General features: G+C 41.3%; 1 protein-coding gene across 4 annotated transcripts in view; it reads left to right on the top strand.

The window, feature by feature from the left end:
• Window positions 1-15,517, top strand: part of STK24 (serine/threonine kinase 24) — a 106,585-nt gene that overhangs the window by 27,110 nt on the left and 63,958 nt on the right. The window contains exon 1 of one of the 4 annotated variants that reach the window (XM_039849172.1): window positions 12,134-12,258. The exons of the other annotated variants lie outside the window; for them this stretch is intronic. Coding sequence (XP_039705106.1) covers window positions 12,217-12,258 — 42 coding nt within the window. The 5' untranslated portion in view covers window positions 12,134-12,216. Of the gene's footprint in view, window positions 1-12,133; window positions 12,259-15,517 lie in introns of those variants that run through there. 4 annotated transcript variants of the gene reach the window in all.

Raw genomic sequence — 15,517 nt, 5'->3', positions numbered from 1 at the left:
TTATCTGGAGTAGACAGATGCATGGATGACTGAATCTACTAGATACCTAGTAGATACCTAGTAGTAAAAATGGTTAACTATTTTGGTAGGAATCCTTTAAAGATATGCCTCTTTAAAGCTTTCTTCAGGTGTTTATTAATCTCTTTCCCATTGGTGAGATAGCACGTGTATCATTGCTATCAGCTGTGATAGTGGGAACCTTGTATTTACTAGTCCTCAGAACCCCTGATGCTCACACACTTCCTGCTCTGCTGTCTGGTTCTGACCCGCCTGCCTCGTTTGCCACAGCAGCACGGCCAGGAGCCAGTGCACAGCTTCTTCATAGAAGGAGCCTCTCAGAGGTTACTTCTTTGATTCCATTTGTAGAATTGAAGAAATATTGAGAAGAGGATAACTTTAAGAAGAAAATGTGGGGCAATTTTGGTGTCTTTTTTTTTTTTTTTTTTGTATCAGGAGCAGATTCTTTTTTGGGCATATATCTTATTTCAGTAGAGTGTTTTCGGAGTTTACTCTCTCACAGTTGGGAAGGTGTCCTGGGTCATATTGTAATTCAGTGATGTTCTTGGGCACTACCTGGCACTGGTGGGGTTTGCTTATGCACCAGAGGGCCTCAGTCAGCTGTCCTTCATCCTCTGTACATTTCCTGTTCACTGCAGTCAAAGCCATTTATTTCTTAGGGTCATTGCCCACCTTGCCCAGTCTGTCACTTCTGAGCTGTTGTGGGTCAAGAACCAGGTATTTGGCCTTTCTAAGTGTATGTTGATTGTAGACCAGAATATTCTCAGAAGGACTGCAGACCCCTCCTGTAAAGAGCAGTGGATGTGAATTCAAGGCTCAGGATTCATGACATACTTCTGTGCTTGGAGGCCTAAATTTTTGCTTTGTGCTTCTGGAAGATTGAGGTTTCTAAAATCTTACCTCTGAATTGAAATTGAGTTACTATACTTGAATAATTGTGTGAGCTTCAGTTAAATATATGCACATTTCTTGTTGTAGTCCAGCCAGGCGGAGCAAATTTTTGCATTATTCATTTGATTTGCCCTTCAAGTGTGTGGTTCTTTTTTGGGGAGAAATGCAGCAGCCAGTAGGGTACTGGGATAGGGAGGGATTTCACTGGAGTGGTGAAATTTTTGAAGGCTAGCATCACTGGCTGGTTTTTCTTATTCAGCCAGAGAGCAGATCTGTCCTTGTCTTCCCTCTTCTTTTACTTTTTGCTGGCATTTTCAGACCCGGGGTCTAAAAATACACTGGCTGGAGGGTTTTAAGCTATAGTGACTAGAAGGTCTGAAATTTTTCTGTCCCATTATTTCCAGAAATAAACCTGTTACTGTCAGATTGTAGGTTATGATTTTGAGTTTGGAAATTATGGGGTCTGAATTTAAACCAAGTTGTTGCAGCTATGCACGGTGAGAGTTACTACTTGGATGTTGTAGATAGAGAATTATAGTGAAAGATTAAGATTTAGAAGATAAACTTTATTGTCCACTTTCCCAGGGACTGTGGTCTGCTTTGCTTCCCCTTAACTTTACAGTGTTTCCTCTCCATGAAAACAGGATTTGATACAGAAAGGTACAGTGGAAATTAGGAGCCAGGAAACCTGAATAGTTATTAATCTCAGCCATGTGAGTTTTAATATGTCTCTTTCATAATCTAAAGTAAATGAACTGTCTTGTACACTGTTTTCAGATCTAAGAAGCCATCTATACGTTAGGTGTGAAGGATTACCATGTTACAGTTGAATCTAGAATCTGTGAGGCTGGCTTGATTTTAGTTATCAGTAAAAATATGGGGCTGGGAGGAAGTTGGAATCAACCTACTGATAGAAATTTTTTTTTTTTTTGAGTGTGCAAAGGATGAATGTATTGTTTTTGTCAGTCTTCTTGTCCTTACCTAACAGATAAGAGAAAACTGGCTGGAAAAGAAAGGTCCTGACTGCAGTATTTATTTAGGTTTTCACACCTATAAAAGGGTTGCTTTTTTTAATGTCTCCATTTATTAAACTTCAAAATGGCTGACATACATATCAGTTAGCACTGGGGTTGGTGGAATGTGATGCCAAGGAAATATTAGATCATGAGAGCTGGTTACCATGTCCAGAAAATAATGCAGCCTTGTGAAGACCTTAGTCTTTAAGCTGGGATAAGAAGTAAGTTGTAAATGGCCTATGAATAAAGGGAATTAAATCATTGAATCCTCACTTTTCAAAGAAAAGTCACAATACAAAGGTTAGATGAATTACCCAAGATCAAAGCAAACATGTGGCAGAGGCAGGATTTGAACTAGTTTTCTCAAAAACCTACACCCTTTACCACAATACTTCACATGTATACCATGAGAAAGTATATTACATTTCTACATCTGGAGGACAGATACTGATGTGACTGAAACCTGAGATTAAGTAGCACATACCACACGAATCCGAGGTAGCACAGAATATAGCAAGCAATACATTTTTACTCAGTACTGCATTATTTTTGTTGCAGTACTTTTAAGAAAATGAAATCTTGCATTTCAAAGCTAGACTGATAGAGTTCTTGATAATTATGGTCTATTGATACATCCTCCTCTGGTGCTATTGGTGTGGGTAAAATGGCGCAGCACACAACTGAGTCAAAGCTCATTCCGTTGCTTTGCTCGCTGTTTTTCATTCCTGTGGGATGATATCTGGTACATTTATTAAACTGGCTGTTAAGTCAAAAATAACATCTTTCCTGAAAAAATTTAAAAATTATTTTGAATTAGATTATGATTTTCCTGAACCTTTGCTTTTACTGAATGTGATACTTAACATCATGCTTATTCTTCTCTACTCACAACCCCAGAGGTTATTCATAATATTGCTATTATGAAAATAATAAGGAAACAAAGTTTTTCATTTTAAACTTTGAACAGAGACAACTACTGCACTTCATAAATAGTTGGTCAAGATACATCTCAAAGTATTGGGGTCATGTTTTGATCAGCTTGAAGCTTCCAGGACACAGCCACTTTGTGGCCAATACAGGCAATTCTGTTTTGGGGTTAGATTGGGTAGAAGAGTAGACAGGGATGTGAATTTTTGGCAATCGTGAAGTTATGGAAAAAGTCAAGATTTTATTGTTTTGTTTTTGGAAAAGCCATTCATTCACTGGACATTTTTGCATTCAACTCCATGTCAGGTAAAAATTTTGCTAGATGTTGAGGTAAGATGAACCAAATGAAGTCTTTGCCCTTGTAGTTTCCAAAATCATTTGGAGAAGACAGATGAATATAGGTATGTAATGTGCGCTTAAACAACTGTATTGTGTATTTACATATCATAAAAATGTCTTTCAGGTGTACAATTCAAAGATTTTTAGTAACTTGACCAAGTGGCGCAGCCATGATCATGTTCCCATTGCAGCCCCAGAAAACCTAATCTGCTTTATTTCTCATCATTTTGCCTTTTCTGGACATTTCATATAAATGGAATCATATAGCGTGTGGTCTCTTGTGACTGGCTTCTTTCACTTAGTGTAGTGTTTTTGAGGTTCATGATGTAGCATGTGTCAATAGTTTGCTCCTATTTATTGCTGAATAGTATCCCATTGTATGGCTGTCCACATTTTGTCTATTTATTCACCAGTTGATGGACATTTAAGTTGTTTCCAGTGTTTGGCTTTTATGAATAGTGCTGCTGTGACCATTAGTGTGTATGTCTGTGTGTGGATGTATGCTTTTAGTTCTCTTGGGGGTGGAGTTGCTGGGTCATATGGTAATTTTATGTTTAACTTTTTGAGAAGTTGCCAAACTGCTTCTTGAAGTGGCTGTACCATTTCATATCCTTCCAGCAGTTAATTGTTGGAAGGGACAACATATTGTGGTTTTAATAGATTTACCACTGTGTTCATGTAACAATTGACATGTTATATTAATATGGCAAAGTGGAGGAAAGCAACATAATAACAAAAAAAGTTGTGTTATGGCTCTTTTGGAGGTATTTTAAGGTTATAGCCAGCTTAACACTCCCATGGAAGAAGTATGTGTTCAGGGCAACATGATTGGAGTGAACAGAATGGAAATTGAAAGTAGTGTACCAAGTGGGCAGCAGGTTGAGTTCATATAAACAGTTTGTTCTATTTTGCTTTGGTGAGTGTCAGGATTTGTGGAATAACTCTTTAGATAAGTTTTAGTTATTAGCCCTGTTCTTTCAGTTATCTCCCAATCCAGGACTCCTGTGTCTCCTCATTTAATTTTCCTTATAATATTGTCTAGAAGTCATGACAGGTTTTAGGAGGACAAAGCAAAGTAATATCTTCACTGATTTTTCTCAGTATTGATGATATTCTTTCACTTCAGTTTGGATCTAATTAAGGAGCAAGAAGGAAGGGATGCCAAGGGTCCTGTGGGGAAGAAGTAATGATGAGATGAGCCTAGGAGGTTAGGTGGCAGATGGGTCACTCATTGTGATTTTAATTTGCATTTTCCTAATGATTAGTGACATTGAGCATCTTTTTGCATGTCTGTTGGCGATGTGTATGTCCTCTTTGGCGAAATGTCTATTCAGGTCCTCTTCCCATTTTTAAATCAGATTGTCTTTTTGGTGTTGAGTTGTATGTGTTCCTTATGAAGTTTGGATATTAACCCTTTATTGGATGTATCATTGGCGAATATCTTATCCTATTCAGAAGGTTGTCTTTTTGTTTTGTTGGTGGCTTTCTTTGCTGTGCAGAAATGTTTTAGTTTGATGTAGTCTCATTTAAAATTTTTTCTTTTTTTCTTTTGCCTGAGGAGATGTCCAAAAAGATATCAAGAGCTATGTCAAAGAACGAGTACTCTTTAAGTATCCATTTTCTCACCTTTAAAAGTAGCTTCTTCAGAGGGTTTGGAGAGGAGCTAGTGATACTAGCCCAAGTGAAGAAAGCTCTGGGTACCATATTATGAGTGTCAAACTGTCATGTCTCTTTCCTTTTGAGCAGTTAGGGGACGGAAAGGAGCAGGGCAGAATGGGGGAGAGGAATGTTCGTTGGGCCTATTAAGTGATGCATGGAAATTATTTCTGAGAGGTCACAGACAGCTCCTGTGCCTGCTCTGGGAGCTGTTACTGGATTCCTTCATTGGGATTAGGCAATGTTATTAGTATGGTAGGCGATAGACAAAGTTTTATGTATTGACATCTTGATGGTCTAGCATGGGGATGGGTAAACTACATCTGCCCTTGGCTTATTTTTAGTGCTCATGAGTTAAGAATGGGTTTTTACAATTTTAAAGTGTTGTTAAAAACAATATGCACCAGAGATTGTTTGGCCCACAAAGCCTAAGGTATTTATTGTCTGGCCCCTCACAAAAAAAGGTCTGCTGCCCCTGCTCTAGCATACTGCCTGTAGAGTCTTTAATCCTCTCAAGATTACACAGGACAGCTGACTTGGTAGTAGTCATCTTACTGATTGACACAGAGCCACAGGACTGTGAAATGTGAGATTATCTAACACTGACTGCATCTTATATCCGCTACCTTGCTGGCACTCCTAGGGATAAAAGAATGCTTAGCGACACCCCCCTCCCCTACCCCTTGCCCCTTTTATTCTTATTTGTGGCAAACCAACATGTCCATAATGTTAGCCTTTCTATTTATTTCAGCCATTTTCCCCTTGATGTCTCTAAAAGCTGAAGGATTTTCAAGTAGAGGAAATGTGATTATTATTTGAAATATACATACACCAAAACTGTTTGGTCTGATTTTTAGAACAAAGTCCTAAACAACTTGTTACTGCATGCTTTTATTAAATACATACAGGAAGGTGAGTTTACCTGTAGAGAATTTGAGGTAGTATCAGATTGTGCTCCTTTGGCTGATTTTAGCATTCCAGTGTGATAACCTAAGGGCGTTCCTTGCCAGCTAGATTCTTCTCTAATCAGGCATGCTGCCAGGCTTGCAGTTTACAAGCATTTTCTAGTCCAGAAGATGACCCATGATGCACAGACAGATGGGCTTAAACCTCATTTAATATCTGTGATATCTGTGGGAGACCTTGTTCAAGTGACCTACCCTCTACTCCCAGGGTTTTTCAGCTGTGTCATGAGGATCGTGCTGCCTTTCTCCTGGGGCAGTGTGAGGTCTGGAAAGCAATAGTTATGACATCTTTATTGCGCAGAGCCTTTGGATGGAGAAGCTTTGGAAATGAGAGTTGCTTTTTGTCAGTGCTTGTTATGCTAGGGTATGGTCAGAATCTTTTCCATGTCTTGTTATTTGTGTTTTGGTTTTAATGAAAGAGGTGCCAGGATTCATTTCTCAGTGAGCTATATAATTTATTTGGAATGCATTGCATATTTTTCATCAAGCACTTGCCAACAAAACCACCCTGATTTTGCTGCTTGCCTTGGTGTCGGGGCCTGCTGCTCATCTCAAAAAACCCTAGTTCTTCATCTTTTAGCCAGGGAGCCTTTTATTGAAGAACAGTGCACCCAGCAGCCACTGGGAAGAACCTGGTGGGGACTCTGGGGTACAGAAGCTAGCCGGGTCTAGAACTTATACCAAGCTTTGTGACCAATGGCAAATCGAACCCCCAGGCCCTTGGTGCCTCGGACTCTTCTGCTATCAGGCCTCATGTTGACCAAGAGGAATGTGATGAGACAACCCAGCGGAGTGGGAGCATTTGGCACTGGGCAGGCAGTCGGCAGGACAGTAGCGGGAGCCTCAGAGCCTTTTGTTTAGTACACCCTGAGAAAGAGCCCAACACCGGGTGAATGAGGGCACAAGAGCCTCTCCAGGCAGCCTTCCAGCCTGTACCCTCTCCCCAGCACACGCCAGGAGTATGTGTCCAGATGGAGCAGAACTGCAGGTCTGAGCATGCATTCCCTAGCATGACTTCTCCCTGAACTCTGACCTCACAGAGCTTCACACAGTGGTCTCCTAAGGTAACGAGCAGGGGTTTGTATGGGGGTGGGGTGGTTGGGGAGAGTGGGGAAGAGGTTATTAGATACTGAGGCCAGAAGCAATAGATTTACCGAGGTGCTGCAGCCATTTTCTCCCTCATTTTTAATGGTTTAGAAAAATGCATTTGCATTTTTCTTATTAGTTAAAGCAGTTTCCACTGTAAATAAACATCCACTTAAAGACGAGCAGATAGATGCTGGGACTAGAGTTCCCTAAAACTCCAGGTACTTCGGATTTGTTGGTCTAGACCTCATATTCATAGGATTTAATGTCTCTGCCTCAGTTTTCTTTTTTTGTCAAATACTGTAGAATATTATGGTTTCTTCTAGATTATATAATTGTTGCAGTGTTGAAATAAAGTGTGTATACTATGGGGGAAATGAGTTTACTAATCCAGATTGTGGGGCCATTTGTAATATGCTTAGGAGAGCTCAGGGAGGTTAGAAACTGAACGCTGCCCCCTTAGAAAAGGAAATGATATGTTTGTGCAAAACAGGTCAGGAAGAACTTACTTGGTAGTGATTCGTAGCTTTCTTGTAATGTGGAGGGACGCATGTTTCTGTTTAAATCTGTGATTTAGGCCTCAAATTAAGAAAAAAAATCTTTCATCAGTTAGCTAGGAATGAGACTTTTCTTCTAAAGAATATTTGAAGATTGGAGAAATCTGTTAGTTCTTTGCCATTTGCTATTTAAAGATCTTTATTTGGTAAATTAAAAGTTACTATTTTGAAGACCTTAGATTAATCTGATGAGATGGGTTTCCAGGGCATTTTATTTGCTTATAATGAGCTTGAAGATTTCTTATTTATGTGAAGAATAAGTTGTATAAAAAAATAGAAATTTAAAATTCAACCATACTTAAAAATGACAATAGTTTTTAATCTCTCTTTGGGACTGTGTTGAATTGTGTTATCCATGGTGTGTTCTCAGTAAGTGTTTTGGCCAGTGTTTTAGTGGTTTCTAAACATGTCTCCAAATTTGAGTGCAGTTTTAAAGATGACTTCACTTGTTCTTAAATGTGCTTATTGAAAGTCCATACCAGCTCTAGCAAATGTAGTAAAATCAACCATCTATTTCTGCAAAAGGCTTTGCAGTGGCCTCACTTTTTCCCTCTTACCTTAGGCTCATTTGATCCTCTGACAAACCTGTGAGGTAAATAAATACTTCAGGCATCATCGTTTTACTGAGAACTTGCTCAAGGTCATGAGCAAAGTATTCCGGCGTGAGGAAAACCCGGGTCTTCTCATAATTTTGTGCTCTTTCTTTTGTATTTTGCTGTGAAGATCTTGGGAGGCAGTGATTGACATGCTCAAACTTTGGAATCAGTGACCATGGGTTCCAGGTCAAGGTCTGTCATACACATTGTGTCCTTGGACAAGTAGTGTCAAATCGTGTAACTACTGTAAAATGTAGGTAATACCTCCTTCAGTGTAGGCACTCAAAAATGCTAATATTTTTTAGAGCTTCATTCAGCCTGGGCCACACATCGAAGACCAAAGAGTTTCAAGGCCTCTGACTGCAGCTTTCCCGTAGTTTGTGACATGGGGAAGGCCAGGAGTTCTGGGATTCTAGCTTTTGTTCATGGGTGTTAAAATATAGCTACCTTGTGTATTTGAATCTTCTGCAGGACAGTCTCTTAGGTTCAAGTGTCTGCTCAGAAATTGTTAGTAAGATTTCTCTTTCACAAACTGTCTAAAAGTATATGCCTCTGTCTGGGGACCACATGGACCTCTTGATAAACTAGTTGAATGTGTCGTGCCTCCCAGGCCAGTGCCTTTTGCATCATGCCTTCTTTGCTATGATTCTTCCTTGGGTCTGCTTTTTTTTTTTCCATCCCAAGTCTCTTCTCATCTAACTTGAGTCTCTTCTCCTGAGGATGCCTATGGAGGAGACTCTTTCTGTTTTGATTTTAAGGCATTTGGTAGTCACCATTTAGGAAAGTTCTCATAGCCACCCATGATCTTTTGTTTATAGTTCCTACCATCATTTCTTAGACCTAATAACTAAGAGCTTTATAATTAGTGGTGGGGTCATTGCATTAGTGGCTCAGTGCTCTTTCCAGAAGCTGCCTTCTAGAACATCGCTCAGACTACAGAGCCCTCTGGTCTCCCTGGCAGTGGATCATTAACCTGCACCATGTGTGGCCTCCACCACACATGGCCTCCAGAGTGTCAGCCTTAGCACCTTCGGAGTCTTGCAGATGTTTCATTCTCTCTGAGGACACTCACTCAAGGCTCCTCTAACTCCCCTTCATTCTTGAGAGGATGGAAGGCCTCATTATTTTAGTTGATTTTAGGATAGTGCACTGGTTTTGTGAGTTAGATGACCTGAACTTTACTTCTGGCTCTAGTTCAAATGAAATGCTTCTAAGAAACTACTGAAATTTGAACAAATATTGTCAGAAAGAATAGCTCCATATAACTACATCAGAAAGAATAGCTCCATATAACTATATATAACTACCACAACAAAAGCAGTTTTTATTTGTTAGTACCTGTTTTTAGCAGATAACCTCCAAGGAGCTTTCCTTATGTTCTTATTTTATCCTTTCAGCATCCTAAGAAGTAGTGTTTATGTTTTACAGGTGTGGAAACAGGTTGGTGGTTCAGTAACTTCCTAGTAATTTTGGCAGAGCTGAGCTCTGCACTTGCGTTTACACTCCAAGTGCCTGTGGCCCCCTAGAAACCATAGTTTTGGCCAGATGATTTAAGCACTCAGAAGGACAGTATTGAATAACTCTGATAGCTTATTTTGGGGTTATATCTAGTGTCTTCTCTTTCCGGGTATTGTATAGCTGCTGCCCCAAATAAGATATTTTGTGAAATCAGAGCAAAATAGCTGTTTAGTACACACTGGGTCACAGTTTTTTAGTCCATAGTTGTATTTTCCTTGTCTCCTATATGTAATACTCTGAATTTGGGCTGAAATTTTGTTTTCTATTATTTGGGTTTGTCCAAAGCCGCTTATTTCTAAGGAAGTTTGGGTGTTTCCCGGAGATTCACATGATGCTCTCCTCTTTGTTGGGTTAGGTTAGCAAGATTTCTTTTAGTGGTAGATCATAGTCTTTAGGGGAAATCTATGGGTAAAATGTTCATATAGTTTTCAACCCGCTGTATAAAAAATGTGCTCCAGGAAAAAAGGGAGACTTTTGCTCAGGGAGTTGTCAGGTTTGAGAGAGTTTGAAACAGCAAATGGGAATGTTCTATCTGTAACAGTGAAATAATCAGTAGCCTCTTTGGGGCAGAAGGAAAATTTAGATTAGGCTTTTTTTAAAAATCACTTTTTAAAAAAAGTTTTTAAAAAACTTTTAAATAAATTTAATAGTTTTATTTTTAAATAGCTTAAAATTAACAAAAAGTTGAAATAATAGTGCGTAGTTCCTGTGTACCCTTCACCTAGCTTTCCCCAGTGACAACATCTTACATTGTAAAAACCAGGAAATCGATGTTGGCGCAGTGCTGTTAACTCAGGTGCAGACCTTAATTCAGACATCACCAGCTTTTGCATGTACTTTTTTTGGTGTGTGTAGTTCTGTGAAATTTTATCACATGTGCAGATTCGAGTAAAATCACCACAGTCAGAACACAGACCTGTTCCATCACCACAAAAAAATCTGTGTTACCCCTTACTCATCTCTCACTCTGCCCCAGCAACCACACACCTGTCCTTCATCACTCTAATTCTGTCACTTTGAGAATTTTCTGTAAATGGAATAATACAATACGCAACTTCTGGTGCTTGTACAGTGTTAAGAAATTGGGTGACAAGAGGGTAAGTGGGGGGGGGTAGTGGCAGAAAATGGGACTAGAAAAGAGCTATGGGTTTTAGATTCATGAGTATTTGTGACTTCAGTCTTGAGACCATGTGTTGTCCCTGGTTGTTTTAAGCAGGGAAGGAAAACTGTGACCTTTGAGGAAGCTAAACTCTGCCAGCAGAGTGTAGGAAGGTCTTGAAGTGGGTGGGTTGGAGGCTCAGCTGCTGTGGGTGAGGGGGGGTGGGGGGAGTCCGGCAGAGGTGTGGCAGGGGGACTGCATGGAGAGGCATTTTGGAAGAAGGAGGGGCACAGTTTGGATGTAGGCGTAAGCAGGGAATCGGGGTACAGGGGCTTCCAGCTTTGGAAATGGGAGATAACACTGGTAACAATGGAACCCATGGGGGGAGTCAGGCCGATATAGAAGGATAAGAACAGCCAAGAGACATGTTGGTAATAGGGCTACACCAGGCTGGCAAATAGGTTCCACCAGCGTGCCCAGCGTGGTGGGGTGAGAGGGATTCTGAGGCTGAGTTCAGCTCCAGGAAGAGAGTCCTGAAGTTTACTAGGGATGCTCGCCAAGTTTAGAAGAGGAGAAAGGGGCGCACACCTGCCACAGCCCACTTCCTCATCCAAACCCGGCTGAACGCAGGTGTTTTCTCATCTGTTGCTGCAGGGATAGTGATGCGATGAGCAGTAGGCATTAGAACACATCAGACTTCGTTCTTTTTTATTTTCATGGAAAAACAAAGCGAAAAGCTTGGCTTCTGCCCAGAGTGGTGTAGTGTGGTGTGACTATGCAAGTGGTACATCTGAAGCTAAGTGACTTTGAAAGTTGATCAGTAATACCAAATGTATTTTTTATTGCCACAAGTGATCAAAAGAAAATAGTAATAGCTGTTCAGGTTTAAAAATGTAAAATACTTAAGTCATCATAGAACTATTTTAATGAATTCTCTTAAGGGATTATGAAAGACATTGAATTATTGTAGAAGCCTGAGCTCCATAAAGGCACAGCTTTGAAATTTCTCTAGTCTTGAAGGGAGCAGGATGTTACAACGTGGATTTTCTCTTCAAAGGAATCCTCAAGGTGTAGGTAGCTTGCCCTCACTGTGCCATGTGGCAGTGTGACAACCACACATTTGTTTATTTCTCCTAGCTTGGAGCTTTGAGAAGAGTAGGTGGTTACCCCAAAAGTTTCATGTCATAAATCAGCAAGAAACTTCTGTGAAACCGTTGATTCCAGATTCACCTAGAGGCACTTTCCCTGGCTTTCAGCTCTTCCCACATCCCTAAGCCCAGTGAGTTTTTTTGGGCTTGTCCGGGAAGGGGCTTAGAAGCATTTTCAGAAGCCAGGGTTGTGCCTGGGACTGTTGATCTGGGGAAATGCATTTTCTACTTATTTTAGTCAGTTTTTAAGGATCCCGAACTTTATATCATTAAATATAACAAATACCCTTGTTTTTCCTAAATCTTGTAAAGAAAAATAAACGAGACAAAGTGTGTAAGTCTGCAGGAAAGCCCAGAATGTAGCTGACAAGTTTAAAGAGACAGATGGCCTGGTGCTGTCATGACGAGTGATGAAAGAGACAAGAAAATGAAGCCACCAGATGTAAGAAACCAAGTGACATTTCTCTAAGGTTTTCACTTAACCACGAGGGTCCCCCAAGTGGGAGTTGGGCTATTTCTTGACATAGATGGTAAAGACTTTGAAGGAACTAGAAAGTTGTGATTAAAGAAGAAACATCAATATTTGAGTGCTTTCTATTGCAGACATTGCAGTAGATATGTCAGGTACCATGATTGGTAAGTGCTAGATCCCAATTCCTGGTTGCTTTTAGTCCTTTCGAGAGATACTGTTATTTCTATTATTATTTCTCTATCCCTTTAACCCTTCCCTCAGAGGAGGAAACAAAAGATTTATGAATGTTGAGTAGCTTAAGGGGTCACGTAGTTTAGCAAGCATGTAAATGACATTCTTACCTCCATCCTGAGAAGCCGTTCTTCCTTCTTTGCCTTAGAATGTTGGTGTCCTCGTACAGTTGGGTGAATGGGAAGTTGCACTGGGCACGTAACTGATTTTTTTGAGTGAGGAGTCTGGGACCTGAGGAGTGGGATGTTTATGTGTAGGTAGCACCCGCCATCCTCCCTCCCTCCCAGCCTCATTGCTTTAGGAAAAGGAAGTGTTGCGAGGGTCCTGACCTTTCCCTGCTTCAGAGAAGGCTTGAGCTACTATTTGTACTGACTCCTGCCTGGTGACAGCTGTGACTTCAGCAGCCAGGTCTTGCTGCCTTTCAGGCATGTTGGGTAGGGTGAAGGGCCCTAGGCCTTTCTAATCTAGGATGATGACTGGTGCTTAGTTCAGGCTAAACCTTTCAGAAAAGAAAATTTTCAAGATGGTTGGCAGAATGGTACCTTTTCTACAAAGGAAATCTGCTTTCCTTAGAAAATAGATTCTGGCAGCAGAATCTTGAAGTCCCTTTTTGAAATAGGCATTGATTTTCTTATGGCCATGGGCGCTACAATGCCTGGTAATGAGCTTATTCAAGAATTGCCAAACGGCAAGGAACCTTGCTTTTTTAATGCCTTGCTGTCATCAATTTAGCAGATGTCTTCATTCTTGCCAGGGACAGTTTTTAGCCCAGTTTATAGTTATTAACAGTGACAAAGAGCTGGGGAATGATACACCACACGAGCAGATGCGAGACAAAGCAACTACCACGAGCTTTACAGGTGCAGACTTCAGGAAAAAGGGCTTTGGGGAAGATAGTTCAGCAGTAGTGAAAACAGCTGTTTCTAAGCTGTCTTAGATGAGGCAAAAAGTCAGGCAGTTTATTAAAACGTCCTGTCCAGAGTATAGAACATCTATTTGCACCCACTCAACCGCTTCCCTGCCTTGAAATGGGTACTTTTCTCCTGTAGTGATCAGTGAATTCTGTTGAATTTTGTGTATTATTGTGTAACAAATCATCCTAGAACTTTGTGGTCTAAAATAATTATTTAGTATTCCTGTAGGTTTCACTTGGGCTTACTCATGTGTCTGTGGTTGGCTGGAGAATTTTGCTGGCCTGGGCTTAGTAGGGACAGCTAGGATACTGGGCATCTCTCTCCATGTCTGCAGTTGGCCTGGGTGTGTGGCTACCACCTTGGTTCTCAAAAGTGTGGGCCCTGGGCCAGCTGCATCTCTATCATCTGGGTACTCTTTGATTGTTGGGCCCTACACCACATCTACTAAATCAGGATCTCCAGGGTCGGGCCAAGCAGTCTGTTCTGTCAAGCTCTGCAGGTGTTTCTGATGCTCCTAAGACTTGAGAATCACTGCTTCTGAGTATTAAAGCTCTCAACACCTCTTCCTTACTCTTACTACCATTCCTTCCTTCTAGGCTTTCTGTCTCTCTGAATTAGGATATTGTTTGTAGTGTCTGCCCTGTGTCTTGTTTGTGTCATTGTAAGGCTGGGGTTTTCTTACTGCTCCGGGGACTCTTATGGACCATCACCCCAGGCACATTGGGGTTGGGGTGAGTAAGATATGTTCCCTGAATGCCCTCAGTTTATAGTCTAGCAAAGGAGGTAGTGTGCTATGGGAGGTCAGCCAGTTCAGCAGGGGAAATGATGAATTCAGTGTGTATATGTTGAGCTTGTGATGTCCTGGTTGGAAGAGGTATCTATCAAGTAATTGATTCTAGAAGTTAAAACTCAAAAGGCAGGGCTGGAGCTAGTAATTTGAAAGTCTCCTTGTACGTGATAATTCAAAATCAGTTTTCCTCAAAGGCCGTTATTCATCAGAATCAATTGGGGTCTTTTAAAAATGTGCTTTATGCACTCCATCCATCCCCTATGTCAGTGAGTGTTTGAGATCTCTGAGTGTCCCAGGTGATTCTGACCAGCCAGAGTGGGGAACATGGTCCCATATCATGAAACTGTATGACAGCTTTGGGGAGAAGGAGTAGAGAAAGAATAGGCCAAGTCTGGAACCTTGCGGGGATGCCTATGAACATGGGATGATGTAGGTAGAGTCTGTGAAGAATTTTCTGAACTATAGGGGGCTTAGAAGAAAATGAGTGGAGAGCGGGGTTGTAGATGCCAAGGGACTGGAGAGTTGCTAGAGCACAACACTGCATCATTGGTGGCCAGAGCTGGAGCCAGACTGCGGTGGTGACCAGCGAGGGCCAGGGGCGGGGGGGTGCACTGGGCAGATCTGGATGACTTTCAGGGAACTTCAAAGGGAGGAGAGAAGGAGGGAGGGCAGCTGGTGAAGCGATGTGTTTTTTTAAATTTTAATTTTAAATGGGAGAAACCTGAGTATGCTGCTCAGGGCAGAGAGGCAGTAGAGAGAGGTAACTGCAAGAGGGTTATTGCTGAGGCCACATCCTGGTGGAGAGAAGGATGGATTCAAAAGTCCACGTTTTAGGATTGGCCTTGAAGAAAAGGAGGGCCGCCCTCACTCATCCTGGAGGGAAGGAGGTAAGAGAAAGGGTATGAAAACAGGAGTTTGTAGCTGCTGAAAATAGACGTGGTTTCTCTCGTGTCCCTGTTTCTTGGTAATCCCAGAGTATATTTCTCACTTATTTTTTACTGATTGATAGGGTTGGTGGGTTTTGTAAGCTTTTATATTATTCAGTCTCAACATGGGGCCTCTGTGGTGTCAGTGAGCTGCCCATCCATGACTACTGTCTACTCTGCTCAAACTGCGGCTCCCCATGACCTCCACCCTGCAAATGGGCTGGGCGTTAGCAGTTCTCTTGTAAAGCACTGTTTAGGACTCCGTGTGTTTCACCTTGGAAAGCAAGTTAGTGGTTCGTGCCTATTGTTATTCCGGAATCCTTTTCAGTTCTTCTCCTTTCCTTCCCTATACCTTTATTCCCTGTGAC

Source organism: Pteropus medius, unplaced genomic scaffold (assembly GCF_902729225.1).
Source record: "Pteropus medius unplaced genomic scaffold, Ma_sr-lr_union100, whole genome shotgun sequence".
NCBI classification, from domain to species: Eukaryota; Metazoa; Chordata; class Mammalia; order Chiroptera; family Pteropodidae; genus Pteropus; species Pteropus medius.
This window is presented reverse-complemented; position numbering and strand designations above follow the sequence as displayed.